The 27,413-nt window shown below is 45.9% G+C and overlaps 1 protein-coding gene across 6 annotated transcripts; it reads right to left on the minus strand.

The window, feature by feature from the left end:
• Positions 1-240: 240 nt before the first annotated feature.
• PHOSPHO1 (phosphoethanolamine/phosphocholine phosphatase 1) lies at positions 241-27,413 on the minus strand. Of its 6 annotated transcripts, none has more exons than XM_068262665.1 (2): positions 27,292-27,413; positions 241-1,011 (listed from the first exon to the last, which is right to left on the minus strand). In XM_068262665.1, the coding sequence occupies exon 2, from the start codon at positions 1,000-1,002 to the stop codon at positions 262-264; it is 741 nt and encodes a 246-aa protein (XP_068118766.1). In that variant the 5' UTR covers positions 1,003-1,011; positions 27,292-27,413; the 3' UTR covers positions 241-261. The 6 variants fall into 6 exon arrangements, with proteins under 6 accessions (XP_068118766.1, XP_068118767.1, XP_068118765.1 ...); XM_068262666.1 differs by having other exon boundaries at positions 241-1,014; XM_068262664.1 differs by having other exon boundaries at positions 27,233-27,413.

Below are 27,413 nucleotides of genomic sequence, written 5' to 3' on the forward strand. Positions count from 1 at the left end.
TTTTGTTGCAATACTAATTCAGTACTTTTGCTAGTTAACTATGGAGTTCAAGACAAACCCATACGGAGCATCTTCAAACAACTTAATTGTCAGAAGATATCATGTTTGAACACTGGCCAGAGAAGGTCAACGAGGCAACCAAGAGAGCTGAGGTTGAAAGTTGACAAAACTGCATAGTAGGATTGATCGTAAACAGAGAGCCAGGGTGATGGAAATAAGTCACTATTCTATACTAAGATGTCCATGGGATCTTTGCTATTTTTATTTGTTCAAAAGAGCTTGGAGGTACTGTGCAACAACGTCAGCAGATTCCCAAGGGACTACTTTAGCCTTGAAGGTTCCTTTCTGCTTCTCCTCCATTTTTCTTATCAGCTTGTGCATAGGATAGCTCTTTCGAGGGAAGGTGACATCCATGGAGCTGAACATAACAGAGGGGCAGAAATCATTTGCTCCATCTCCGACATACAAGAGGCCTTCAAACTTGACACCTTCCTGAGCTCTTTCGGTTACATAGTCAGTCAAGATCTTCCTCTTGCACATGTTGGCTGGACACTGTGGACAGCTATGGGTGTGATACGGTCCCAGAGTCAAGTAACCAGACTTCTCTATTGCGGTGGGGTTGCTAATGACCCTGCGGAAAAGTGAGTGGTGGCCGTAGTTTTTCAGATTACTCTCAATTCCAAACATATTGGCATCTGAAATGAGGATGATCTCAAAGCGATCTTGGTTCCTCATCAAGAATCGGAAGAGAGTAGGCATACCGGGTGAAAGTGGTATCTTCTCATATACGGCCTTCAGGTCAGCCAGCTTCACACCATTATCTCCAAGATACTTGAACACTCTCTGCATATACTGGTTGTAGCAGCCGTCTTGGAAGGTCTCACGCAACCAATCGGGAAGTTCCTCTTCAGGAGCTACTTGCACCACAGAGTCATCGCTGTTTTCATTGACAATGGTCTCGTCAAAGTCGAAAACTAGAAGGTATTTCAGTTTGGAAGCCATCCTCAGGGTCTGCTGTCAAATAAACAATAAATAAGATTAAAGTTGTTGAAGCAGAACTTTGGTTATGTAGACTCTGACTTACTGCATACCGGAAATTTACATAAAAAATGAATTCAGGTTAGATAGCATGCCTACTGCCTAACTATCAGTTCGACTATATTTAAGAAAATGTCTAATGGTTTAAAGAGAAACTAGTGGCAGCTGGAACAGGTGAGATTTGCATGCATGGGCAATTGAGGGGCACATTAACATTTCAGGGGACAGGGGATCTTCCTTGCGACATCAACCGCCGCTACCACCGCGCACCCAATTGTCGTCCTCAGATGTTCCAGCATGCTCAATCGATACATTTGACTGATTCTGGCCCAGAAATCATCGATTGGGGCATGCTTGTTGTTTCACCATTCTCATCCAATGCAAAAAAATTATGAAATCGGATGGTCGGTCTGGCCACAAAAATCGATAGCTGTATGGCCACCTTTACCTATGTACCTACATTATGTTCTACTTATCTGTTTCACCCTTGAGCTCCTTCCATGCAAATTATCGACTAAGCCATATGCCACCTTCTGTTATCTACTAACACTATCTTGTTTGCATGGCTTATATATAGTAACTAGCTGTACAAACTGTCATATGTTGTAATAGTCTGCTAGGCATGTGATGGTGTGAGTCAGTATGTAGAGTGTGCTCTGACAATATGTGCTGTGGACCTTGTTTGATCACACCAGGCAATTTCAACCAGTAGTGAGCTCTCTCAAGCTTCTACATGAGGTGGACCCATCTCCTGTGAACTCATTTCTACTTTGCACACTGTCAGTGGTATTTTCATTACCCAGAGAGATCCCATTCATCCCTGAATTCTGCTTGCTTCACTTTAATAAATGGTCCATGAAGACATTTACAAAATAAAAGCTGAGACAAACTGAAAGCGGCTTAAAGGATACCCGAAGTGACATGTGACATGATGAGGTAGACATGGGTATGTACAGTGCCTAGCACACAAATAACTATGCTGTGTTCCTTTTTTTCTTTCTCTGCCTGAAAGAGTTAAATATCAGGTATGTAAGTGGCTGACTCAGTCCTGACTCAGACAGGAAGTGACTACAGTGTGACCCTCACTCTACCTCTTTCTTGCTCTCAGAAGCCATTTTCTGCGAGGAAAGTGTTTTATAGTTAGAATGTCTTATCAGTGAGGGTCACACTGTAGTCACTTCCTGTCTGAGTCAGGACTGAGTCACATGTCACTTCAGTTTTTTTTTTTAAATGTGGGGCCCTCGCCATAAAATATACCTACCCGGGGCTTCCTCCAGCCCCCTCCGGCCTGATCGCTCACACTACTTCCTCTTCTCGCTCTCTGTTCGCCGGCAAATGGCCCCGAAAAATCCTCCAGTCGGCGCAGGTGCATCTGTCTCATTCCCGTTACCAGAAGCATTCTGCACAGGCGCAGAATACTGTAGGCGATGTGAACGCACGGGGGGAGGGGTTGGGCTGGCTGCGCTTGCATAGTTGGCCCTGGAATGGAAGACTTTCCGGGGCCAATTGTGGAGAAACGGAGAGTGAAAAGATGACGCCGTGGGAGCAATGAGGCGAAAGAGGGCTGGAGGAAGCCCCAGGTATGTATATTTTAAGGCGAGGGACACATCTCGGGTTCCCTTTTAAGGCTTGATAGTGAGATACTGGAAAGTTAGCACTCCCAACCTCTGCTAATAATAGGGTGTGTGTATAGCAGCCCCAGACCAGGCAGCAATCTGACACTAAGGCTAGGTTCCCACTTGTGCCGGAGCATGAATGGCCAGCGGGAGCGGACAGTGTAGTGTCCACTCTGATGGTCCGGCTGAAGCCTGGAATGGATGTGTTTCAACCATAGGCTATGTGGGAAAGGCATCCGACAGCCTGGTATATTCGCAAAGGGCACAGAAGTGCAATCCACTTACCTCAACGGATCCACTGCAGACTGACAAGTGTGAACAGCTCCCATTTATAACATAGGATCCCTTCACTGTCAGATTTACGATGCAGTAAACAAACAAAAAAGATCGGTTGTCCATTGTAGAGGGAACCAAGCCTTATGCGGGCATACACGGGTCGATCCAGTGGCCGATTAGCCGCTGGATCGACTCCCGCCGCGTCCCCCCGGATCGATTCCCGCTCAACCCTGCCGGCGGTTCTTATCTTCCGCTCGATTCGCCGCTATTGTCTGCCCGCGGGTATCGAGCGTGGAATCGATCTCCGCGGCCATCGGACACGTCGGATATTATCAATCGAGCCATCAGCGGCTCGATTGATAAGCCTGCGTCGAGCCGTGTATGCCCAGCATTAAAGGGGAACTTAGCCTAAACAAACATACTGTCGTTAAGTTACATTAGTTATGTTATTTAAAATAGATAGGTAATATAATCTCTTACCCACCCTGTTTTAAAAGAACAGGCAAATGTTTGTGATTTCATGGGGGCAGCCATCTTTTTGGTTGAAAGGAAGTGACAGGGAACATGAGACACAGTTCCAGCTGTCCTGTGTCCTGATCACCCCTCCCAGTTGCTAGGCAACAAGAACAGCAGCATAAGAAATCCCATCATGCTTTGCACAGCATCAGGGGAAAAATGCCCGGGCAGTTTTTATTGACGGGGCAGAGCTTAGCTTCTTTTCAGCTGAAAATGAGGCTTGGGTAAGAAAAACAAAGTTCTGATGCTGTGAAACTGTTAAAGAAACACCAAGCCTTTCCAGTGCTGCTGAGTAGATTTTTAGTCTGGAGGTTCACTTGAAGCCCCATACACACGCTCAACAGCGGTCTTTTATGCAGCACAATTAACAAACAACTTTTGTTGTGAAACAGGTTGAAACAACCAAACAAAAGTTGCTTGCTATTGTTCAAACAACTGATAAGGCTGATAAGACATCAATCCAACAGTTGGATTGAAGTCTTATCAGTTGTGTGAACAATAGCAAGCAACTTTTGTTTGGTTGTTTCAGCTTGTTTAACAACAAAAGTTGTTTGATAATTCTGCTGCTTAGAGTGCAACTGTCGGGCATAAAATCAAAAATCAATTCTTTATTTTTATCTGGTAAACAAGTAATACGAATACTAACCAGGCAATACAGAAGTTAAAATCTCTATTACTTTTCTTGTTTATAAATGATCATTCCCCAGTTACCTGACTCTTATTTGGTACATTGCTGCAAACTGGAAGTTGCACGGCATGCTGGGTTGTCTTTTTTTGCTTCTTTATTTCCCCTGAGACTTAACTAATGTGCAGAAGCAAAAAAAAAGACAACCCAGCATGCCCTGCAACTTCCTTTGTGCGGCAACGTACCAAATAAGAGTCAGGTAACTGGGGAATGATCATTTATAAACCAGAAAAGTAATAGATTTTAACTTTTGGATTGCCTGGTTAGCATCCTTATTACTTGTCAACCAGATAAAAATAAAGAATTGATTTTTGATTTTATGCCCGACAGTTACACTTTAAAAGACCGCTGTTTAGTGTGTGTATGGAGCTTAACACTTCTGCAGCCCGTGGAAGTAACCTATTACCAACAGCCCAAACTATTGATACTTACCTATCAGCATCAAGACAGCCAATATAACCAGTACTGGGTGCTGAGCTGAATAGGTGACCACATCTCTGGTGCGGAACTGACCTGGCACATGCCTCTATGGTGTGCTTCACCTCTTGTATTCTGCTGAATTATACTGGTATAAATCGTACCATGTATAAGAAGGGTGGATAACTGGTCTTTGCTTTCAGTGCCACCTCTATCTACAGAAGCTCACGTGTATATACAAAATATAGATAATAATAATAATAATAATAGTGTATATATACAGTATATCCATTTAAAGTGGACCAGAACTCTTGCACAGGACAGTAGGAAAACATACAGAAATGCACCATTTAGAGAGTTTAGTCTAATTCCCCCTAATGCGTAACTAATCTCAAGTTGTAATTTAATCCCTCAGCTGATTCAGTGGCTAATTGGTAAACACAGGATGTTAAAGAGAACCCGAGGCGGGGTTCTGAGAATTTAACCCCCATACAGAGGCTGGGTCTGCCTATGGAGCCCAGCCTCTGTTGCTATATAGATCGCTCCTAAGCCCCCCCTGCGCTCTGCAATACCCCCCTAAACACAGCCGTGCTGCTGACACGCAGATTGTCAGAGCGTGCTGTGTTTTCCTCTCTTCTGTCACACTCGCCGCTCCCCCCGCATCGCTCCGGTCCCGCCCACGTCCCTTCCCTCGCCGCTGATTGGAGGGAAAGGACGCAGGCGGGACCGGAGTGATGCAGGGGGAGCGGCGAGAGTGAAAGGAGCGAGGTAAACACAGCGCGGCTGTGAGTTATGGGGTATTGCACAGCGCAGGGGGCGATCTGTATAGCAGCAGAGGCTGGGCTCTATAGACAGACCGTGCCTCTGTATGGGGATTTCATTCCCAGAACCCCGCCTCTTTAACAATATGTCTGCTTCCATGACAGCTGGAAGTAAATAAACTGCAGCTTTATTGCAGGATTTGTATTGGCTGTAACAAACAATTTTTTTTCTTTAAAGGTTATAATGCTGTTTATCTTTTAGAGCTGAGAGGAAGTTCTGAATTCAGGTTCGCTTTCAGGAGCTGTAAGGACCCTTTCTGCCCGAGGTAAGCGGCCTGTAGAGGATCTCAACTATTCGCCAAAAGCGTAAACGTGAGAAATGACTTTTTTTTTAATCAATTTTTGCACAAAAATGGTGTGTTGTACAAGTTATTGCAGGTCTGTTTGTTTGTTTTTACTTTTTATTAATCACCTTGGAAAATACAGAATATTCTTTGACTGATGAACACAAGTCTTTCTTCAGTCCAACTGTCATAAAAAATAAAACAGGTCATTCTAGCTTTGGTCTGTGAACTGACAATGAAACAAGATCCTGGATGTCTGCCCTGGGAAAGGTCTGCTATGGGGTGTGAATACTATGGGCCTTTCCAGCTGAGTCATACTCGGGTAATCCCACTGCGGAGGAATGCATCTACTGAACATGTGCTCTGACATCTCTTCTCAGAAAAGAGGACCAAAGTCCCCTACAGACGACACACTCGTGGGTGTCGCATGAGCTAGCAAAACAGGCAATGGCATATCAGATCAGGGGTACGGCCCCGTGTGGCTCTCTACCACATCCCTTTAGGCCCCACCAGCATCTGGGGACTCCCAAGACAGAATAATATAAAATACTTCAATACCCAGAAGAAGGCATTGTGATCAGGCAGTGTAAATACATTGGGTATATTTACATAGTATATCACTGGCATTCTTATTTACATAGTATATCACTGATGTTCTGATGAGATTTTATTGCAACTTCCTTAGAGGCAGGGAGCACGCTTGTCAGTGTGGAAAATGACAATAAGACAGGGATCTCCTGAGGTCCATAAAGTCAAAGCCTCCTTGGACCTGATAGTTGGTCTGACCGTGTATGCTCTTTGGCCCCTAAAGCTTTGTACACCTGCAAGATGGTTCTTGGCAACCAACTGGGGCCCCCTCTGCCTAGAATCGAGCATGTGTATGGCCGGTCCTTTCTGATGCAAGAGATCTGCTGGATTATCTTGTCCAAGCATCGGCCAAATCCATTGATCTTCCTCCTTACCCCTGTGATGCACCTTTCAATGTTCTCTCCCCCTCCCCCCCTCCCCCCAATAGCCAGATACACATATGTGCTGAACTATATCCCAAACTGTCACCCGAGGGATTGAGTCCTTCAGTTCATGCAGAGGCCACCATGTAACGGGTCCATTGTTAACAAAAATCTTCCACCTAACCATTATCATACACCTAACCTTTATCTGAGCATGCCTTACCCTAACCTACAGCTCTTCTGTATACCTAACCCTAGCTGCCAGCCAATACCCCACTCTAACCCTAACTACCTTAATTAAATTCCTAGCCCTTCTATGATAATTCCTCATTCAAATATTTCACATTAAAAAGGTATATGTAAAAGAATGAACACCAATAATTAAGCATTAAATGGTAGTTTAAAAAACTAACATTCTTTCTGTTTACCGACTTCCAGACCACGCTAATTAAAATCTATGCCCTGTTTGGCACCTGTTATCCCTGCCAGGACGTAGATTTCCATTAGCCTGCTGCACGTTCCCGCCACTACCACCGATCACGCCGCTCTCCTGTCACTAGAGCCCACAACCCTGCTGTCGGTATGACAGCAGAGGTCCGTGGGGGGGTCACACTGATCACACGGTCAGGAGCCAGTGAAATTGGCTTCTGACTGGCTCACAGAGCTCTGCTGTCATAGCGACAGCAGAGCGAGTGGGCTTTAATGATGGGTGAATGGCGACAGCAGCAATACCATCCGGCTAGACGTCGGTAAGCCCAGTTTTTGGTACCATCAGTCTCTGGTCTTTAAGGGGTCAGACACTGCTGGCACGCAAGTGGTTAAAGGACACCCGAGGTGAAAATAAACTAATGGAATAAACCATTGTATCATATCTATGCTGCTTCTCCTAAATATAACTTTTTAAGATATTCCACCGTTTTATTTTATATTTAAATCTACTTTTTACGTTTTTACTGTTTTTTGCTCAATGGCACATTCATTGAAGCATGCCAGAGCTAAGATCTATGAACTATTGACCCTTTTAATCTCTTTCCTGCTCTCAGAAGCCATTTTCTGCTAGGAAAGTGTTTTATAGTTGTAATTTCTTATCAGTGAGGTTCACATTGTAGTCTGACCCAGTCCTGACTTAGGCCCCGTTCACATCTAAAATTGCAAAACGCTAGCGATTAGCGTAAGCAGTTCAGCGGGTGATTATTCCACGATTTAACGAGGAAAAAAAAAATCACTGGACAAATTAGCGTTTTCGGAGCGATCGCGATTAGCGGTTCTATACATGCTAATCGCGATCGCTCCAGGATCGTCGGCAAACTGCTGTAGGTAACGCGTTTGCGATTAGCGATAATCACAAAAGGGTACAATAGGACTAGAGGTTTTAAAAACAGTTAGCGGGAATCGCGTGATTCCCGCTTAGGTGTGAACAAGCCCTAAGACAGGAACTGCAACTTACATACCTGATATTTAACTCTTTCAGACAGAGAAAGAAAAAAAAAGGAACGCAGCCTAGTTATTTGTGTGCTAGGCACTGTAAACACACGTCTATCTCTTCATGTCACATGTCACTTCGGGTATCCTTTAAATATAGAAGAACTAACCTACAAAGCTCAGACATGGACCATAATTATAGATGGGAACAGGTGGTGGAATATTAGTCCATGTTCCTAAATTTACAACAGAACCCAGCCTGTAGTCAGCTAAAAAAAGAAACAGGAAATGTAATGACATGCTGCAGATGGAGAAATAGTAACAAGAGGAAACCGCTAACGCCGATCAGCATAAACGACGACAATGCAAATCGATGCACTGCAAGGACGAAACGATTTCTACGATTTTTTTGTTAGCTGCCAGAGATTATAGATTACAGATAACTGGGTGAGAAGGAACCAGTCTCGGAGCTGAAGAAGAGCGACAAGAAAACATGGTGGGGACAGACGTACCTCAGACCCAAAGATATGAAGTAGACTGAAGGTGCGTACACACATGCGACTATAGTCGTTTGAAACGATCGTTCCCCGATCGTTTCAAACGACGATCGTTTTAAAAAAAAAGCAACCAACGATCATCAAGTCTAACGACGGACGAGCTAGATCGTTAAAAAAGAACGATCTAGCTTGGCGGATTTTTTCCAACGCTGATCGTTTGCAAAAGTAGTACATCGTTGGAAACGGTCGGTCGTACTAGGCTTGACATGCGCATTTCGCTATTTCTCCATGAAACTTTTCATTTTTATGCGCAAGCGCAATAGTTGCTTTACGTGATGTAACGTTCGTTCTAACGATCAGATCGTTACACACATTTAAAAACTAACTTTACTTAGGTCGTTCTTTCATCAATTAAAAGTTCGTTTGTCGTTCACAACGAACGATCATTGTCGCATGTGTGTACGTAGCATAGGAGTCTGTAGAATTCAGGCAGATTCTTGTACCAAACATCTATTTAATAAATGAATGGGTAACATAGTGACTAAGTGGTTAGCAATGGAGATCCAGGATTCAGCAGGTTTCAGTCTCAGCCAGGACACTATCTGCATGGATTGTGTACCGTACGTTTTTCTCCATGATCCCAAACCCTAAGGCCGGTTTCACACGGTAAACTTCGCTTCCGCTGCACCGCTCCGCCAGAAACAGGCCTTCGTGGAATACCGAAACTACACGGTATTCCCCATCTGGCATTGAACCTGTTTCGGGGTATGCAGAAGTGCATGGAATTGTATTGTAAAAACTACACTTTGTTGCAATGTTGCGCCGGTAACTTTTTAAATATCCCCACGTCGCCATAGACTAACATGTCTTCTGGGCCGATGCAGAACGTCGCAGAAGATGCGCGGTAACATAGTTTTGGACCTGCGTCTGGGAATGCGTCGAAAACGACACTTCTGTCGTGTTGTGCCGTACCGCGGAAGTATGAAAGTCTACATAGGCTTTCATTGCCCGGCGGTGGGGTGCTGTAAATATACCACTGTCTCAGTGTGAAAGGGGCCTCAAATTGCACCTGAACGTTTGCACAGGACAATGAAAGTAGAAACGCACCGTGTGTTTTTAGAGAGAAGAGCCTGTCTAAATCCCCCTCATCTTCAAGTAATCACAAGTGTAATTTGATCTCTCAGCTGTGTCAGCACAGAAATTTGGCAGTCCTCAGCATATACAGCTAATGTATACACTGGATGCTAACCGCTTCAGGACCAAGCAAATTGAAATCTAAGCCCTTGTTGGGACCTGTTATCCCTGCCAGGGCGCAGGAGAGGAATCGGCGCGGAAGACTTGGGCGCAGGATACAGCCGGTATATGGCTGATCCTGCTTCTGCACAAGTTTTGGCCGTGCTAAATACTATTCCCCCTCCAGGCCGCCATGGATGGTGGGGAATGATGTAATTCGGCTGCCAGTGATTGCTGGAGGCCGAATTACAGTGTTTTATAAGTAACATCAGCTCAGTCTTCTGACAGCGCCGAAGTTACTCCCTGTGCTGTAGCTGTAATTCCTATTACAGGCTTATGGTGGCGCTGGCTGCGCCCAAATCTCCTGCTCTGAATTCAGCGTGTTCGCTGCCAGGACGTAGATTTCAATTAACGCACTGCACAGACCCACCACTACCGCCGATCACGTCACTCTCCAACTGCTGCAGCCCACTCGCCCTACCGCCACTATGACAGCTGAGCTCTGTAAGCCGGTCCGAAGCCAATTTTATTGGCTCCTGACCATGTGATCACATTGGCTCACAGTGATCACAGCCATTGAAAGTCGCGTCAACGTATGCGTCTTCATCATGCGCTTAAATACGTTTCTACAGCGCCAAAGGCCTTGTTCACATCATTAATGCAGGATGGCTGTGCGATCAAAATGTGACTGCACGCCATCTGCGATGCTGATCCCATTCACTATAGTCAATAGGTCAGCGCGGCGCTTGGTTGAAAAATGCATACTGTAGCCCGATAGGCGCATCGCAGCGTATATGATCTGAACGTCAGTGGTGCTGTCAATGCACTTCTGTCATTCTTGCGTGTCGTACGCCATACACGCTGCCGAAATACGCACAGCAGCACGTATGATGTGAACAAGGCATAAGAGCTCTTTCACACTATGGGGTTGACAGCGCGTAGCAGCTTAAAGAGAACCTGTAACAGAAAAAAAGTTCCCCTGTAGCTGCAGGCAGTCCAGAGCTGGCTCCCCCGAAGCGACCCGTAATCCTGGCTCCACAAGCCTGACGAGGCATGCTATATTTACCTTCCCTGGCTCCAGCGGGGGCGCTGTTGCGGCTCTCAGCACGGAGATAGCCGGAAATAGCCAATGTCTGTTGGGTCCGCTGTACTACACAGGCGCAGGAGGCTTGCAGGAGACTTGCGCCTGCGCAGTAGAGCGGCCCGACAGCGATTCGGCTATTTCCGAGTTGAGAGCCGATACTGCGCCTGCGCTGGAGCTGGGAAGGTAAATATTTACATCCCGCTGTTCGGAGGGCCAGAGTGAGACCGCCATGGGACACAGGAGGATGGGGGAAGCCTCGATAGGATCCGGAGGCTTCCCCCACCCGAGGTGAGTATCCCCCAGGGGAGGTTTTTGTCGTTACAAGTTTTCTTTAATGAAACAACTCCTATGTGTGTTGCAGTGAGTTGTGATTGTGCACATAGTGTGCATTTGATATGAGCACATTAAAGTCCATAGACATACATTTTATCATTCACACTACAGCAGTGGGTTGCTGTGCTGTGCTGTGCATTTCAACTCGCCGGGAGTGATTAAAAGTCACAGAAATGCAGGGAAACTCACAATCCAATTCATGAGTCTTTATTCATGTATTCTAATGCATTGTAACTCACTCCCTAGTGTGAATGAGCCCTGAAGACAGTCTGTGAAATGCTAATGATTGCATCTTGCATGCAGATTTACTGTCCATTGTATGCAGCTTTGAATTGGGCCAAACAAAATTGTCAGGAAATGTATTTGACTGGCTCAATTCCAAGCTTCATTACAGGAAGTCTCCAACTTACAAACGACCCGGCGATACGAACGGCATGGATTCTGTGTTTCCATGGGAACAAGTCAAAAAAAGAAAAAATTCTAATTGGACTAGTTTTTTGAGAAAATCGATTTTAAAAAATTAAAAGAAAAAATGGCTTTTAAACCTGTATAAGCGCAGAGGTGACACAGAGGGAGACACTGGAGGCACAGAGGGCAGAGGTGACACAGAGGGGGACACTGGAGGCGCAGGGGGGCACAGAGGTGACACAGAGGGGGACACTGGAGGCTCAGGGGGGCACAGAGGAGGTACAGGGGGCAGAGGTGACACAGAGAGGGACACTGGGGGCGCAGGGGGGCACAGAGGTGACACAGAGGGGGACACTGGAGGCGCAGGGGGGCATAGAGGAGGTACAGGGGACAGAGGTGACACAGAGGGGGACACTGGAGGCACAGAGGGCAGAGGTGACACAGAGGGGGACACTGGAGGCACAGGGGGGCACAGAGGTGACACAGGGGGACACTGGAGGTGCAGGGGGGCACAGAGGTGACACAGAGGGGGACACTGGAGGCTCAGGGGGGCACAGAGGAGGTACAGGGGGCAGAGGTGACACAGAGAGGGACACTGGGGGCACAGAGGAGGTACAGGGGGCAGAGGTGACACAGAACGGGGACACTGGAGGCACAGGGGGGCACAGAGGAGGTACAGGGGACAGAGGTGACACAGAGGGGGACACTGGAGGCATAGGAGGGCACAGAGGAGGTACAGGGGACAGAGGTGACACAGAGGGGGACACTGGAGGCATAGGAGGGCACAGAGGAGGTACAGGGGGCATAGATGTCACAATGTTCCAACTTAAGAACAGATTCAGGTTAAGAACTAACCTACAGCCCCTATCTCGTTCGCTAACCGGGGACTACCTGTATTACGTTTGCATGTAAGGTGGAATAATTTGCATTTCATTAGCAATCTGTGCTCACGAGTGATGGAAACGGAGTAGTTCAATGTACTCCAAACAGCGCTGTAAAAATACAGGAAAAAATACTGATATGATAATTATACTATAATCTCATTATAGTAAAAACTCTGATATAATAAACATTCAGGTATAGTAAACTATGTGTCCAGTTCCCCGCCAACCACCATTATAGGTATACTAGCAGTCCCACACCCGTTTAAAAAAGAGCTCTAGGTCTGTGTTTTCTCGCTGCCGCCTGTTACTGTGCATGCGCGTTCACCCGCCGCACACCCGGCCGCCCGCTCACACGCCTGCCCGTCTCCCTGGCCCCGCCCTCCTGTCTCTGTGAGGCTGGGTCCGTGCTGTGCACATGCGCAGTAGCAGAAAGCACGGACCCAGCTACACAGAGACAGCGCGACACAGGGACACAGGGGTTTTATTATAGAAGATGGGAGTAACACCTGGTATAGTAAACGCTGATATAATAGAACTTCTGTTATAGTAAACCTTTGTTTGGCCCCTGCGGTATTCTGTATCCAGCTATAGTGGAAAGTGGGCGGGGCATGCATCATACGTCAGTCGGAGATCCATGAGCTGTGGTCAGTGGGTGGGTTGGCAGCCATTTATAGCCTGCTTGCTATCTGCACTCTACTCTGGGCCTGCTTAGATTAACTTAAAAGCACCAACCGGTGAGACCTATGCTTCCTGTGCAAGCTGCTGCCTGATTACTGAGGGAATTGCCTGTCATCTGTGACTTGCTTGTGCATGGCTGCAATGGTACAGTATCATCCAGACTGCACAGAAATGTGGACAGAGGAGCACACTATCAGTACTGTACCTGTATTACCTAGTGAGACCTATGCTTCCTGTGTAAGCCGCTGCCTGATTACTGAGGGAATTGCCTGTCATGTGTGACTTGCTTGTGCATGGCTGCAATGCTAAAGTATCATCCAGGCTGCACAGAAATGTGGACAGAGGAGCACACTGTCAGTACTGTACCTGCATTACCTGGTGAGGTTCCTGTATAAGCCACTGCCTGATTACTGAGGGAATTGCCTGTCATGTGTGACTTGCTTGTGCATGGCTGCAATGCTTTAGTATCATCCAGGCTGCATAGAAATGTGGACAGAGGAGCACACTGTCAGTACTGTACCCTGCATTAACAGATGAGCTCTAGGCTTCCTGTGCAAGCTGTTGCATGATTATTGCATGCAAATCACTGCATAGTTCAAGGTTGTACATTATGATCTAGCTTAGGCACCGTCTGTGCTAGCTTGCTGAAGCATTAAAAAAAAAAATGACTCTCATTGACTGAATTAACCCTCCTGGCGGTCTATTAAAAACCGCCAGGGGGCAGCGCAGCAGTTTTTAATTTTTTTTTTTTTTAAATCATGTAGCGAGCCCAGGGCTCGCTACATGATAGCTGCTGTGCAGCGGCATCCCCCCGCCCTCTTCGATCGCCTCCGGCGATCAGGAGATCCCATTCAAAGAACAGGATTTCCTGGAGGGCTTCCCCCGTCGCGGGATGACGTTACCGACGTCATGACATCATTGGGAGTCCCGATCCACCCCTCAGCGCTGCCTGGCACTGATTGGCCAGGCAGCGCACAAGGTCTGGGGGTGGGCGGTGCGGCGAGCGGCGGCGATCGGAGTGCACACGCAGGTAGCAAAGTGCTAGCTGCGTGTTTCAAAAAAAAAATAAATTATGCAAATCGGCCCAGCAGGGCCTGAGAAATCCTCCTGCACGGCTTAAAGTGAACCTCCGGACTAAAAATCGACTCAGCAGCACTGAAAAGGCTTTGTGTTTCTTTAACAGTTTCACAGCATCAGAACTTTGTTTCTCTTATACAAGCCTCATTTTTAGCTGCACAGAAGAAAACTGCCCGGGCTTTTTTTCCCTGATGCTGTGCAAAGCATGATGGGATTTCTGATTTTGTTGTTCTCGTTCTGCTGTTTTGGTGCAATTTTCTTTTTTTTACATTTTGAATTTGACATTTGAAGCCTAGCGCATGCAGCTGGGAGGGGTTATCAGGACACAGGACTGCTGGAACTGTGTCTCCTGCTCCTTGTCACCTCCTTTCCACCAAAAAAAAGGCTGCCCCCATGACAAAGATGGCAGCCCCCATGAATCACAAACATTTGCCTGTTCTTTTAAAACAGGGTGGGTAAGAGATTATATTTCCTATCTATTCTAATTAACATAACTAATGTAACTTAATAACAGTATGTTTGTTTAGGCTGAAGTTCCCCTTTAACCCGAACTACGTTCAGGGTTACCGCCAGGAAGGTTAAGATACAGTACTACAATATACCTTATGTGCTTGAGTATGACAATTTCTGATAGAGAAAACCACTTTTACAATAAAGGGATTCTGCTGTGTAGCAATATCCCAGAATCCTTCACACTCAGCTCTGTGAGGACGGTTAGCTTGCCCATATGGTAATGATAGTTGTGCTGCTGCGTAGCAATATCCCAGAATCCTTCACACCCAGCTCTGTGAGGACGGTTAGCTCGCCCATATGGTAATGATAGTTGTGCTGCTGTGTAGCAATATCCCAGAATCCTTCACACTCAGCTCTGTGAGGACGGTTAGCTCGCCCATATGGTAATGATAGTTGTGCTGCTGTGTAGCAATATCCCAGAATCCTTCACACCCAGCTCTGTGAGGACGGTTAGCTCGCCCATATGGTAATGCTAGTTGTGCTGCTGTGTAGCAATATCCCAGAATCCTTCACACTCAGCTCTGTGAGGACGGTTAGCTCGCCCATATGGTAATGCTAGTTGTGCTGCTGTGTAGCAATATCCCAGAATCCTTCACACCCAGCTCTGTGAGGACGGTTAGCTCGCCCATATGGTAATGATAGTTGTGCTGCTGTGCAGCAATATCCCAGAATCCTTCACAATCAGCTCTGTGAGGACGGTTAGCTCGCCCATATGGTAATGATAGTTGTGCTGCTGTGTAGCAATATCCCAGAATCCTTCACACTCAGCTCTGTGAGGACGGTTAGCTCGCCCATATGGTAATGCTAGTTGTGCTGCTGTGTAGCAATATCCCAGAATCCTTCACACTCAGCTCTGTGAGGACAGTTAGCTCGCCCATATGGTAATGATAGTTGTGCTGCTGCGTAGCAATATCCCAGAATCCTTCACACTCAGCTCTGTGAGGACGGTTAGCTCGCCCATATGGTAATGCTAGTTGTGCTGCTGTGTAGCAATATCCCAGAATCCTTCACACTCAGCTCTGTGAGGACAGTTAGCTCGCCCATATGGTAATGATAGTTGTGCTGCTGTATAGCAATATCCCAGAATCCTTCACACTCAGCTCTGTGAGGACGGTTAGCTCGCCCATATGGTAATGATAGTTGTGCTGCTGTATAGCAATATCCCAGAATCCTTCACACTCAGCTCTGTGAGGACGGTTAGCTCACCCATATGGTAATGATAGTTGTGCTGCTGTATAGCAATATCCCAGAATCCTTCACACTCAGCTCTGTGAGGACGGTTAGCTCTCGCCCATATGGTAATGATAGTTGTGCTGCTGCGTAAGGGTAAATAAGAGGACAGCATCAGCAGGAGAGATAAGCAGGGTGGACTCTGCTATCGGAAGCCACACTGCAGTGCTGCACTATCCTTCACCATTATCCTTCAGCACATCATCCTTACATTGCTATCACTTTCCAATTAATAATTAACACAAAGCACGCACTTCTGTAAGAAAACACCTGCCAGCTGGAGTTACACAATTCAAAATAATTCCAGGGACTCTAAAGGCCCATACACACGTCGGATTTTAGCGAACGATCCATCGTTTGAACGTTCCGTCGTTTGGACGTTTTCGCGTCAAATCCGACGTGTGTACAGACTATCGTTCGGGTGATAAGACACGTCGGATTTGACGCGAAAACGTCCGAACGACGGAACGTTCAAACGACGGGTCGTTCGCTAAAATCCGACGTGTGTATGGGCCTTTAAGCCTAAAGGTGGCCATACGGCTGATCGACCGTCTGATTCGATAATTATCAAATGAGATGAAAATCGATGCCGCCAAGCGCATGCATGATCGACGGTGCGACCAAGTTTAGGCTGAAATTGGTTGCATGCATCGATTGGACATACTGCAAGATGTCAGGGTCGATCAGGTCCGCGGCATTAACAGCGAGCAATATCAGGATGAGCGATGAACGCAAAGAAACCTCCGGCGCTGTTCCCCTTAGCATATAAGTGTACCCCCCCTCCCCCCACCCCCTGTGTGCATTCATACATTCCCTGCAGTGTTCTCCCCAAAAATCTTTTCCAGCCGGGGGGCATGAGAAAGTAGCCGGGTGGGGTGAGATGAGAGAATGCAGGGCCGGTGCTTCTGTGCTCAACTCTGTTTGCAGAATAGGAGGAGGTGAGCCGATGACAGCCGGGTGCGCACCAAAACTAGCCGGGTGGAGCGCCTGGCTAAAAGAGCCTGGGGAGAACACTGACCTGTCCTGTTTCACCCACACTGCATGGTGCCCGTCCCTCTTCCATCCGTCATACAGCACGTGCGGCGTGTATGAAAGAGGAGGGGATTCGGAAGACAGACGGGCACCATGCGGTGGGCGACACAGGACAGGTAATGTATAAATGCACACAAGGGGAGTACATTTATACACTGGGGGGCAGCGGCGAGGCAGCAGATGGATGAGTCCGACTCCTGAAAATTCCTGAAAAAAATTCATGCTGAAATCGATTGGGAATCGGCCTGCGGTGTATGATCAGCCGACAGATCTCTCTCTAATCAGATTCTATCAGAGTTTTTATCAGTTTGTCAAATCTGCCCATCATCGCTAAATTTTGGGGCCCCATAGGCAACCATGATTGTGACATCGGGGCCTATGGGATGCCCAAGCTTCTGCGTTGCCCGATTATATTACATTTATAGTGATGTAGGCAGCGCAGATATTGTCAGGTTTGGGGCGGGGGGGGGGGGGGGGGTGAAGAAGCTTGGTTAGAGTTTACCGCTATCCACTAGTGGCTGTTTCCAGGCACCTAAATTTCCCTCCCGCCCTTTTTTACATGTACATGCAGGTCAGTGACAGCACCCCAACACCCCTGATGCTTTGATGAGAGATATGGCTAGACTGCAAGATCATCTCGTCCGAGTGCCAGCTGAGGCCATTGCTCTCCTTCTTACCCCACCTGCTCCATTCCGCTACATCATGCACTGCACTATCTGCCCTCCTCCCCCCTCCACAGCAAAAGAATGCACCGCTAGCCTCAAGGCTGGTGACGCATCTGTAGAGAACTTGGCCCCAAACTTTTGCTCAAGTAATTCAGTGCACATTCCCTGTATACACTCTCTTGCGCATACAGCCCCAATGACTGCCTCTGCTAAGTGTAGCATGGGTACTAGGCTTTAAACTCAACCCATCATTAAAAACCTCACCTAAATGACATCCTGTAACACAGCTGACAGACTGGACAATCTTGGGGGGGTGGAGCCAGTGACTTCTTAATATCCAGAATAGCAGCGGAGCACAATTACCTGGTCCATCGCTGGGTCCTCTTCAGTCCTGCAGCAGCCTATCACTGCGTCTCTCCGTAGGCTCCTGATGTATGCCATGTGACATCAGGAGCCTATGGAGAGACACTGCTGCGCGGTGATAGGTTGCTTAGCGATGAAACAGGTAGCCATGCTCCACTGTGGCTACTTAGGCAACAACATTAGGACCACACCTGTGAGTGTACAAATCTTAAGAACCAAGTACAGACCATTGCTTGGTATAAAAAATGGCAGTGACATACCGGTATTGTCATACAGAGGCAAAATGTGCAGTGCAAGTACCATTCATTGATCAGAACCTCTTTTTAAAGGGACCTGTAAGTCAAAAAATAAAATGATTTTAACTTAAAAGTGAATGGGAACCGCATTTAAAAAAAATGAGACAGATACTTACCCAAGGAGAGGGAAGGCTCTGGATCCTATAGAGCCTTCCGGCTCCTCTCCTGGTCCCCTCGTTCCAGTGCTTTAAAATGCAGTTCCCATTCACTTTAAAGCAGATCCAAGATGAAAAACTAACTATAACAAGTAACTTGTCTATATATCTTATCTAAAGTTTAGATAGTTTACACAGCATATCTAGCTGCAAACAGCTTCATGATTATTTATTCCTGTGATACAATGACAGCAGCCATGTTTTGTTTGTCACATTACACACAGGCAAGCTGATAGCATCTCCAGCCCTTAGCCTGTGACAAATTCAGTCCTCCCTCCTCCCCTCTGCCTCTGAAATCCCTGGCTAGTAACCTCCTCCTGCCCAGACTGAGCTCCCATAATACCTTGCTACAGTGCCAAGGCACTCTGAAAAAGCTGTGGGCGAGGCTTGTTTAGTTTATAGGGAATTAGAATATTAACCACATAACGACCGATAGGCGGCGGCTGGTCGTTTGTGGCTTTACAAGTTCCATGTCAGTTCACGGAGGGTGTCTCCGTGAACAGCCTGCGAGCCTCCGATCGCGGTTCGCAGGCTAATTGTAAACACACGGGAAAGAAATCCCCGCTGTTTACATCATACCTCGCTTCTGCGCAGCAGCGCCGCAAAGGAGATCGGCGATCCCCGGCCTCTGATTGGCCGGAGATCGCCGGCATCTGATAGGCTGAGGCCTATCAGAGGCGGCGCAGGACGGATCGCCGTCCATGGAGCGAAGGGGAGGGAGGGAGAAATAGCGCTGCGGAGGGGGGGCTTTGAGGAGCCCCCGCTTGGCCACACGGAACGGCGGCGATCAGACCCCTCCAGCAGGTCATCATCCTAGTGGGGAAAAAAGGGGGGAAGTCTGGTCGCCCTGCCTCACTGCTGATCTGTGCTGCGGGCTGAAGAGCCCACGCAGCACAGATCAGCAAAAAAACAGCCCGGTCCTTAAGTGGTTAAAACAAAAGTAGTATTTGGCTTGAGGAATGCAATGAGTAAAAGTTTCTCGGATCCACTTTAATTATTGTTTCTGTAATATGTATGATTACACTAAAGCATAGGTGTCAAACTCTTGCCCATGGCACCATAAAATCATTTGATTTGGCCTGTGGCCACACCTCTAGCCCGCTCATACCACTGTCCCGCCCTCTTACCAATTTCTTCCTCTCTTCGTACGGAGTATAGATTATGGCCATGCTCTCTCACTGAGATGCTCCGCCCACTCCCGACATCTGTGGGAGTCTCTGGAGTCCGGCAGAAGGACTATGGGAAAATGGCACCCAAAGCCCAGCACTGGAGTCTCTTTGTGTCTCCATTTCTGGTCTCCAGCCACCATTTTCCTGTAGCCCTGCACTGCCTGTCAGCGCGACGACTTGCAGTCAAAGTTGCTGCAATGAATACCAGGGAGCGACGCTGGAGGCCAAAAGAGGAGTCGGCTGCCAGGTGAGTGCTTGATTTTTATTTTCAGGCGCCACACTAACACCAGGGTTATTAGGGGTCATTAAAGGGTGGGGGCACATTAAAGGGAAACTCTGCCTCATATTTTATTGGGGCAAGTGCTGCCTAATGTGTTTTTTTAAGGGGGAAAATGCTGCCATATGATGATTATTTTGGGGTAATTGCTGCCACGTTGTGTGTATTTTGGGAAAACACTGTGTATTTTCTGGGCAAATGCTGCAGCATTACATGTATTTTTTGGAAACTGCTGCAACATTATGTGTATTTTGTGGAAAACGGCACACTATGGGCTCGATTCACAAAGCGGTGCTAACCCAGTTAGAGACTTTAGGCATGATAACCATTGCACCACGCTGGTGAAAAGCCAGTTTAGGCGTGATAAGTTTAGGTATGCTAAGTTTAGATCGCACGCAAAGTCCCACACGCAAAGCAGCGCCATTAAACCCCATGCAAAGTGCACCAGACTTTGCTAGCGCAAAACTTTTGATCAGCTGTGCACTGCGGTGCTAACCCAGTTGGTGCTTAAACTTAATCACACCTAAACTTATCACACCTAAACTTATCACACCTAAACTTATCACACCTAAACTTATCATGCCTAAACTGAGTTTAGGCATGATAAAGGGCTTTTCACCAGCGTGCTAACTGTTAGCACCGCTTTGCGAATCAGGCCCAATGTGTATTTTGCGGGATAAGCTGACACATTATGTGTATTTTGGGGGATATGCTGCCATATTATGTGCATTTTGGGGGATATGCTGCACATTATATGTATTTTTGGGGAAACCCTTTCACATTATGTCTATTTTGGTGACAATGCTGCCGCAATATGTGTATTTTGGAGGAAACAAATTTAAGATTGCTTTGTGGCCCAGGAGTAAAAACGTTTGCCCACCCCTGCGTTAGGCTATGGAAGTAAAGGTTTACATTGCATTGTAAATTTAAAAAAAAAAAAGTTTGAAATGGGAAGCAATTTTCAATAAATAGAACTGTTGGCCCTCGACTTGGTCTTTGTATTTAATTTCAGACCCCATCTATTTGCGTTTGACACCCCTGCACTACAGCTAGCTATAGATGAGTCAAAAGACAACAAAACTGGCAGTCATAGAAGATTCTAGAGTACCACAAAACCAAATATGCTATTTAAAAAAAAAAAAAAAAAAACATAATACAGTATATAAAAGATGTTTACATGTTGGAGGGTTAGCTGTCTTAATCATCAGAAAGAATACGAAAGTGCAAACGCTTCAATAGATCGTGGCATTTGCGCAATCGACAGTAAACGCATTGAGATAAACTCTCCCATTCATCTAAGTGCAGGACGCGGTTGTAAGCAACATACATCGGATGCTGGCAGACGTCCCTCTGAACCGCACTCGCATTTCTACTGACATCAACCTTGCCAACCTTTCAATCTAATTTTTACTGACTAAGATATAAAAATGTACTCACCACGAACATTTTTTTACTGACATCTATAATTAACAATGTTTAAAATTTTAAAGAAGAGACATAATGACACAGTAATAGGGCAGCTGAAACATCCATTTAGTGTAGTCATTTACTGTAAATGACCAAGACTTTTATAGTACTGCTCAATATCATACTTAAAGAATGCATGTTTGGCAAATCGCAAGGATTCACTTGTCTTACTAAACATTCCCAGTAGTGTTATACTATTTCCATTTTGTGGTAGGAAAAAGTCTTTAAAGCGGATCCGAGATGAAAAACTAACTATAACAAGTAACTTGTCTATATATCTTATTTAAAGTTTAGATAGTTTACACAGCAAATCTAGCTGCAAACAGCTTCAAAAGTTTATGATTATTTATTTCTGTGATACAATGAGGGCAGCCATGTTCTGCTTGTCACACTGTCACAGGTTGAGGGGTGGAGATGCTATCAGCTTGCCTGTGTGTAAATTCACTCCCCTCTCCTCTTCCCCTCTGCCTCTGAAATCTCTAGCTAGTAACCTCCTCCTCCTCCCCAGACTAAGCTCCCATAAGGCCTTGCTACTGTCTGAAAATGCCAAGGCACTCTGAAAAGCTGTGGGCGAGGCTTGTTTAGTTTATAGGGAATTAGAATATTAAAACAAAACAAAAAAAGTATTTGGCTTGAGGAATGCCCTATAAACTATATGAAAGGAACACAATTATGCAATGAGTAAAAGTTTATCTCGGATCCACTTTAAAGTGGACCTGAACACCTGCACAGGACAGAAGAAAAACAGAGAAATGCATCCTGTGTGTATTTAGAGAGTTTAGCCTAATACCCCCACATCTGTGACTAATCAGCACTGTAATTTGATCTCTTCAGCTGTGTCAGCTCAGGAATCCCCTCAGCCATGGCAGAGCTGCTAATTTGTAAACACAGGATGTTAACAATATGTCTGCTTCCACGGAAGAAGAAAGTAGACACACTGCCGATTTATTGCAGGATTTGTATGAGCTGTAACAAATGTTTTTCTTTGGGGCAAGGTTCACAGTGGGACATTGCAGAGCTGCATTATAAATTCTTATAAGGCAGCTTAAAGGATACCCGAAGTGACATGATGAGATATACATGTGTATGTACAATGCCTAGCACACTAATAACTAGGCTGTGTTCCTTTTTTTCTTTCTCTGCCTGAAAGAGTTAAAGGGAACCTAAAGTGAGAAGGATATGGATTTTTCCTTTTTAAATAATACCAGTTGCCTGACTCTCCTGCTGATCCTGTGTCTCTAATACTTTTAGCCACAGCCCCTCAACAAGCATGCAGATCTGGTGCTCTGACTGAAGTCAGACTGGATTAGCTGCATGCTTGTTTCAGGTGTGTGATTCAGCCACTACTGATGCCCAAGAGATCAACAGGACTGCCAGGCAACTGGTATTGTTTAAAAAGAAACATCCATATCCCTCTCAGTTAAGGTTCACTTTAAATATCAGGTATGTAAGTGGCTGACTCAGTCCTGACTCAGACAGGAAGTGACTACAGTGTGACCCTCACTGATAAGAAATTCCAACTATAAAACACTTTCCTAGCAGAAAATGGCTTCTGAGAGCAAGAAAGATAAAAAGGGCAATTTCTTATCAGTGAGGGTCACACTGTGGTCACTTCCTGTCTGAGTCAGGACTGAGTCAGCCACTTACATACCTGATATTTAACTCTTTCAGGCAGAGAAAGAAAAAAAGGAACACAGCCTAGTTATTAGTGTGCTAGGCACTGTACATACACCTGTCTATCTCATCATGTCACATGTCACTTCGGGTGTCCTTTAAAGGGAATCTAAACTGAGGGTATAGTTTTTTCCTTTTAAAATAATACCAGTTGCCTGAATCGCCTGCTGATCCTGTGTCTCTAATACTTTCAGCCACAGCCCCGGAACAAGCATGCAGATCAGGTGCTCTGACTGAAGTCAGACTGGATTAGCTGCATGCTTGTTTCAGGTGTGTGATTCAGCCACTACAGCAGCCAAAGAGATCAGCAGGACTGCCATGCAACTGGTATTGTTTAAAAGGAAATATCCATTTCCCTCTCAGTTAAGGTTCCCTTTAACGCAATGCAATTAAAACTCTATGCAACGTTCACAGTGTGACGTTAGTGTTGCATTGTAATGTGTAGTGCTATGGTAACACACTGCTGAAGTGCGCTACCTCTAAACGCACACGTCACCAGGTACAGGAAAGCATACTTTTCATTGACTGTATGCTTTACTGTACCTGCTTTATGAGACGGTAATGCAGCGTTAATCTGCGTTACCACTTTTTTTTGCGTTGCGATGCTGCATTGTGACTTTAACTTTGCATCACAACGCAACGTCCCACTGTGAGTCTAGCCTAATGGTGATTATGCTGTTGTGTATCTTTTAGAGCAGAGGGGAAGTTCTGAGTTCAGGTCCGCTTGAAGCTAGCGTGTTTATTATCCCTAAACTAAGAAATGATAAAATTGAGGGTTCGTTCACACCTAAGTGGGAATCGTGCGATTCCCGCTAATCGCTAAAGCGCTAGCGATTTTTTAAAAAACGCTAGTGCTGTTCTAGTCTATAGCAGTGTTCACACTTGAGCGATTAGCGATAATCGCGGGCGTTCCGCGATTATCGCTAAGCGCAAACGTGTTACATGCAGCATTTTTCTGGCAATTTTGGAGCGATCGCCATTAGCATATATAGAAACGCTAATCGCGATTGCTCCAAAAAATGCGAATTAGTACAGTGGTTTTTCCGCATTAAATCGCGGAAAAAAAATCACCCACGGAAAACGGTACCGCAAATCGATAGACAGCGATTTTAGGTGTGAAGGAGCCCTGAGGCTAATCAGTTCAGCTATGACCGGAGCTAATTGTTAACATCACAAATAACTCAAATACTGGTGAGCGGAGCAGATTGGTGCTATCGTGGTAGGAAAAGTAACTACAGATATACCTGAATGGGACACTTCAATACCTCCTTGCTAGCACGTAGCTCCTGTGTGGACAAGCCACTGACTGGTCATTCCAGCCCTCAGCGTGTGGGATGGGAAAAGAGAGAGCAGGAGAGCCTAAAGCTCAACACACACCATACAATCTTGGTTGTACAGATTTACCAAATCTATGTAGTATAAGGGCCAACAGATTGAAAATACCTTGGATGATTGATTGGATAAGCTCTTAGGCCTGGTGCACACCAAAAAACGCTAGCAGATCCGCAAAATGCTAGCAGATTTTGAAACGCTTTTTCTTATTTTTCTGCAGCGTTTCAGCTAGCGTTTTGCGGTTTTGTGTAGCGGTTTTGGTATAGTAGATTTCATGTATTGTTACAGTAAAGCTGTTACTGAACAGCTACTGTAACAAAAAACGCCTGGCAAACCGCTCTGAAGTGCCGTTTTTCAGAGCGGTTTGCGGTTTTCCTATACTTAACATTGAGGCAGAAACGCATCCGCAATCCAAAATCTGCAGCAGCCCGGGAGTATGCGCTTCTGCAAAACGCCTCCCGCTCTGGTGTGCACAAGCCCATTGAAATACATTACCCTAGCAGATCCGCACCCGCAAGCGGATCGCAAACTGCAGCCGAACCGCTCTGGTGTGCACTAGGCCTTATACTACATGAAAGTGGTAAGGTTGAACAACCAAGATTGTATGGTGTGTGTTGAACCTTAAGGTGCCCATACACGTATCAGTTTTCCTGTTCGATACCCTGCATATTCCATCACTCAGATTGAACCCGCTGAGAACCAATTCCCCCAGAATATACAATCAATCAATCTTCAATCGATTTTGACCAAAAAGTATTGATCAGACAGGACAGAAGATCACGAGCAGGGCAGGAGCGATGGTAGATTGACAGCCCATAGCATTGCATCGAGAGGAGCAATGTTGTGGTTCGATCCATTTTCAATCGATTCCCTGCTGTGTTGTGTGTGCTAGGAAGCGATTGTTTTGCCACATTGGATAAAGTTTAGAGTCACTCTGTCTATGAGCTGAACTAAGGTGGAAGGACAAGGGAAGGAGGGAGAGAAACGGTGTGTGTTTGTGGGAATAATAATGCTGGGAATACACGATGAGATTTTTAAGTCAATTTACTGCCCAATCTTATTTATTTTATTCCGTTACATTTCTTATCAATTTCCATTCACTTCTATGAGAAATCGATCAAAAAAATGATCGAAAATAAGATCGGACATGTCGGATATTATCTATCGAACCATCTATCTGCTGAAAAAAACGTATGGTGTATTCCCAGCATTGGTTTGAACACGTGTCTGTGTGTATGTGGTGTATGTAAACCCTTATCTCTGCAGCAGACTCCTTCTGCTAGTTCATACTGGGGTGCTTTGTGGGGGGGCGCAGTGCTCTGCAGACCGCAGGCGACCAGCAAAACGATGCAACGAAGTATTTTAATGTAAGAATTCACAATGCAGCGTTGCAATTTCTATAACATTGCAAATCTGCAGCATGCACGTTTCTCGGTGCTCCAATGAAATCGCACAGCACAATCAATACAAAAATTGCATTGCAAAATCGCTTAGCAGTGTGAACTGGCCCCTAGCGTAACTTTAGTAGGAAGCAAGGGGAGAATAAGTCACTTTATCCACGGATTGTCCGTAAATTGCTGTCTTTTGGCACCACTGGCTGAGATGTCAGTGAGGTCACACAGAGATCACCTCTCCTCCTGCAGTCTGTGCTGGAGCATTATGGCAATCTTCTTGCAATGCCTGCACTTGGCTGATGGGAGTATTATACTGCATGTCCCCTAAAGTACAGTGACCAGATTTTTCAACCTGGGACGGGAAATGACTCTGTACTCTGTAAACTGCTGCAGAAGATGCAAGTGCTACAGAAATACATAATAATGATATGGCGGGACATTAGACTATGACTATGGTAGGATTAGAGTGTGAGCTCCTCTGAGGACAGTCAGTGACATGACTATGTACTCTGTAATGTGCTGCAGAAGATGTCAGTGCTATATAAATACATAATAATATCTTAGGACAATTAGACTATGACTATGGTGGGATTAGATTGGCTGTGGAATCTGCAGAAGCTGCTGATGCTACAGTGTTAGCATACCATTTAATAATTATGAGCCCCAAAATGCTGCAACAACATCCCCAAAGTAGCAAATGCAGTCTCTATGACCATCAAATAATAACTGCAGCAACTGTTACCTCTGACACATGAATTGCAGTAACCATTACCTCCAACACATGAATTGCAGTAACCATCACCTCCGACAAATGAAATGCAACTACCGTTACCTCTAACACATGAATTGCAATAACCGTTACCTCCGACAAATGAAATGCAACTACCGTTACCTCTAACACATGAATTGCAATAACCGTTACCTCCGACAAATGAAATGCAACTACCGTTACCTCTAACACATGAATTGCAATAACCATTACCTCCGACAAATGAAAGCCAACTACCGTTACCTCTAACACATGAATTGAAATAACCGTTACCTCCGACAAATGAAATGCAACTACCGTTACCTCTGGCACATGAAATGCAGCAGAAAACGATTACTCCGACTCCGCAAACGGTGAATGAGGCAAACATAACCTCATGTGGCCAAAGAGTCCCACGACTGGGATACCCAGCATCCAAAAGTGGGACATAACCTGGGACACACTGCAGCCTGGGACAGGGGTCCCTGAACCTGAGACTTGTGCTAGGTAAAATGGGATATATGGTAAGGGTGCCTAAAGCTGTGAGCCTTTTCCCTTCCTACAGTATTATTATTAATATAACCAGTAATATATCATGCATGAAATCAGCTCCCCCACGTCCCCAACTCCTTGCTTTGCCCTCTACCAAGTGGACCCCCCTAGCTCCCCCCAGTGGTATCTCCCCTCGCTTAGGATACCTGTGAAGGTCAGAGCAGTCCAATTCCTATAGAGGGGGGAGCAGTCAGGAGTGTCTTACGTTCTATCGGGATCCTCCTGCTGGTCAGATGAGATGCTGATGATCTTTCGGTCCCTCTCTTCGCTGATATTTTATATCAAGAGGAGAAAAAAAGAGCCGGCTGCCTCTCCTCGCGTCACACC

Source organism: Hyperolius riggenbachi, chromosome 12 (assembly GCF_040937935.1).
Source record: "Hyperolius riggenbachi isolate aHypRig1 chromosome 12, aHypRig1.pri, whole genome shotgun sequence".
Taxonomy (NCBI): Eukaryota; Metazoa; Chordata; class Amphibia; order Anura; family Hyperoliidae; genus Hyperolius; species Hyperolius riggenbachi.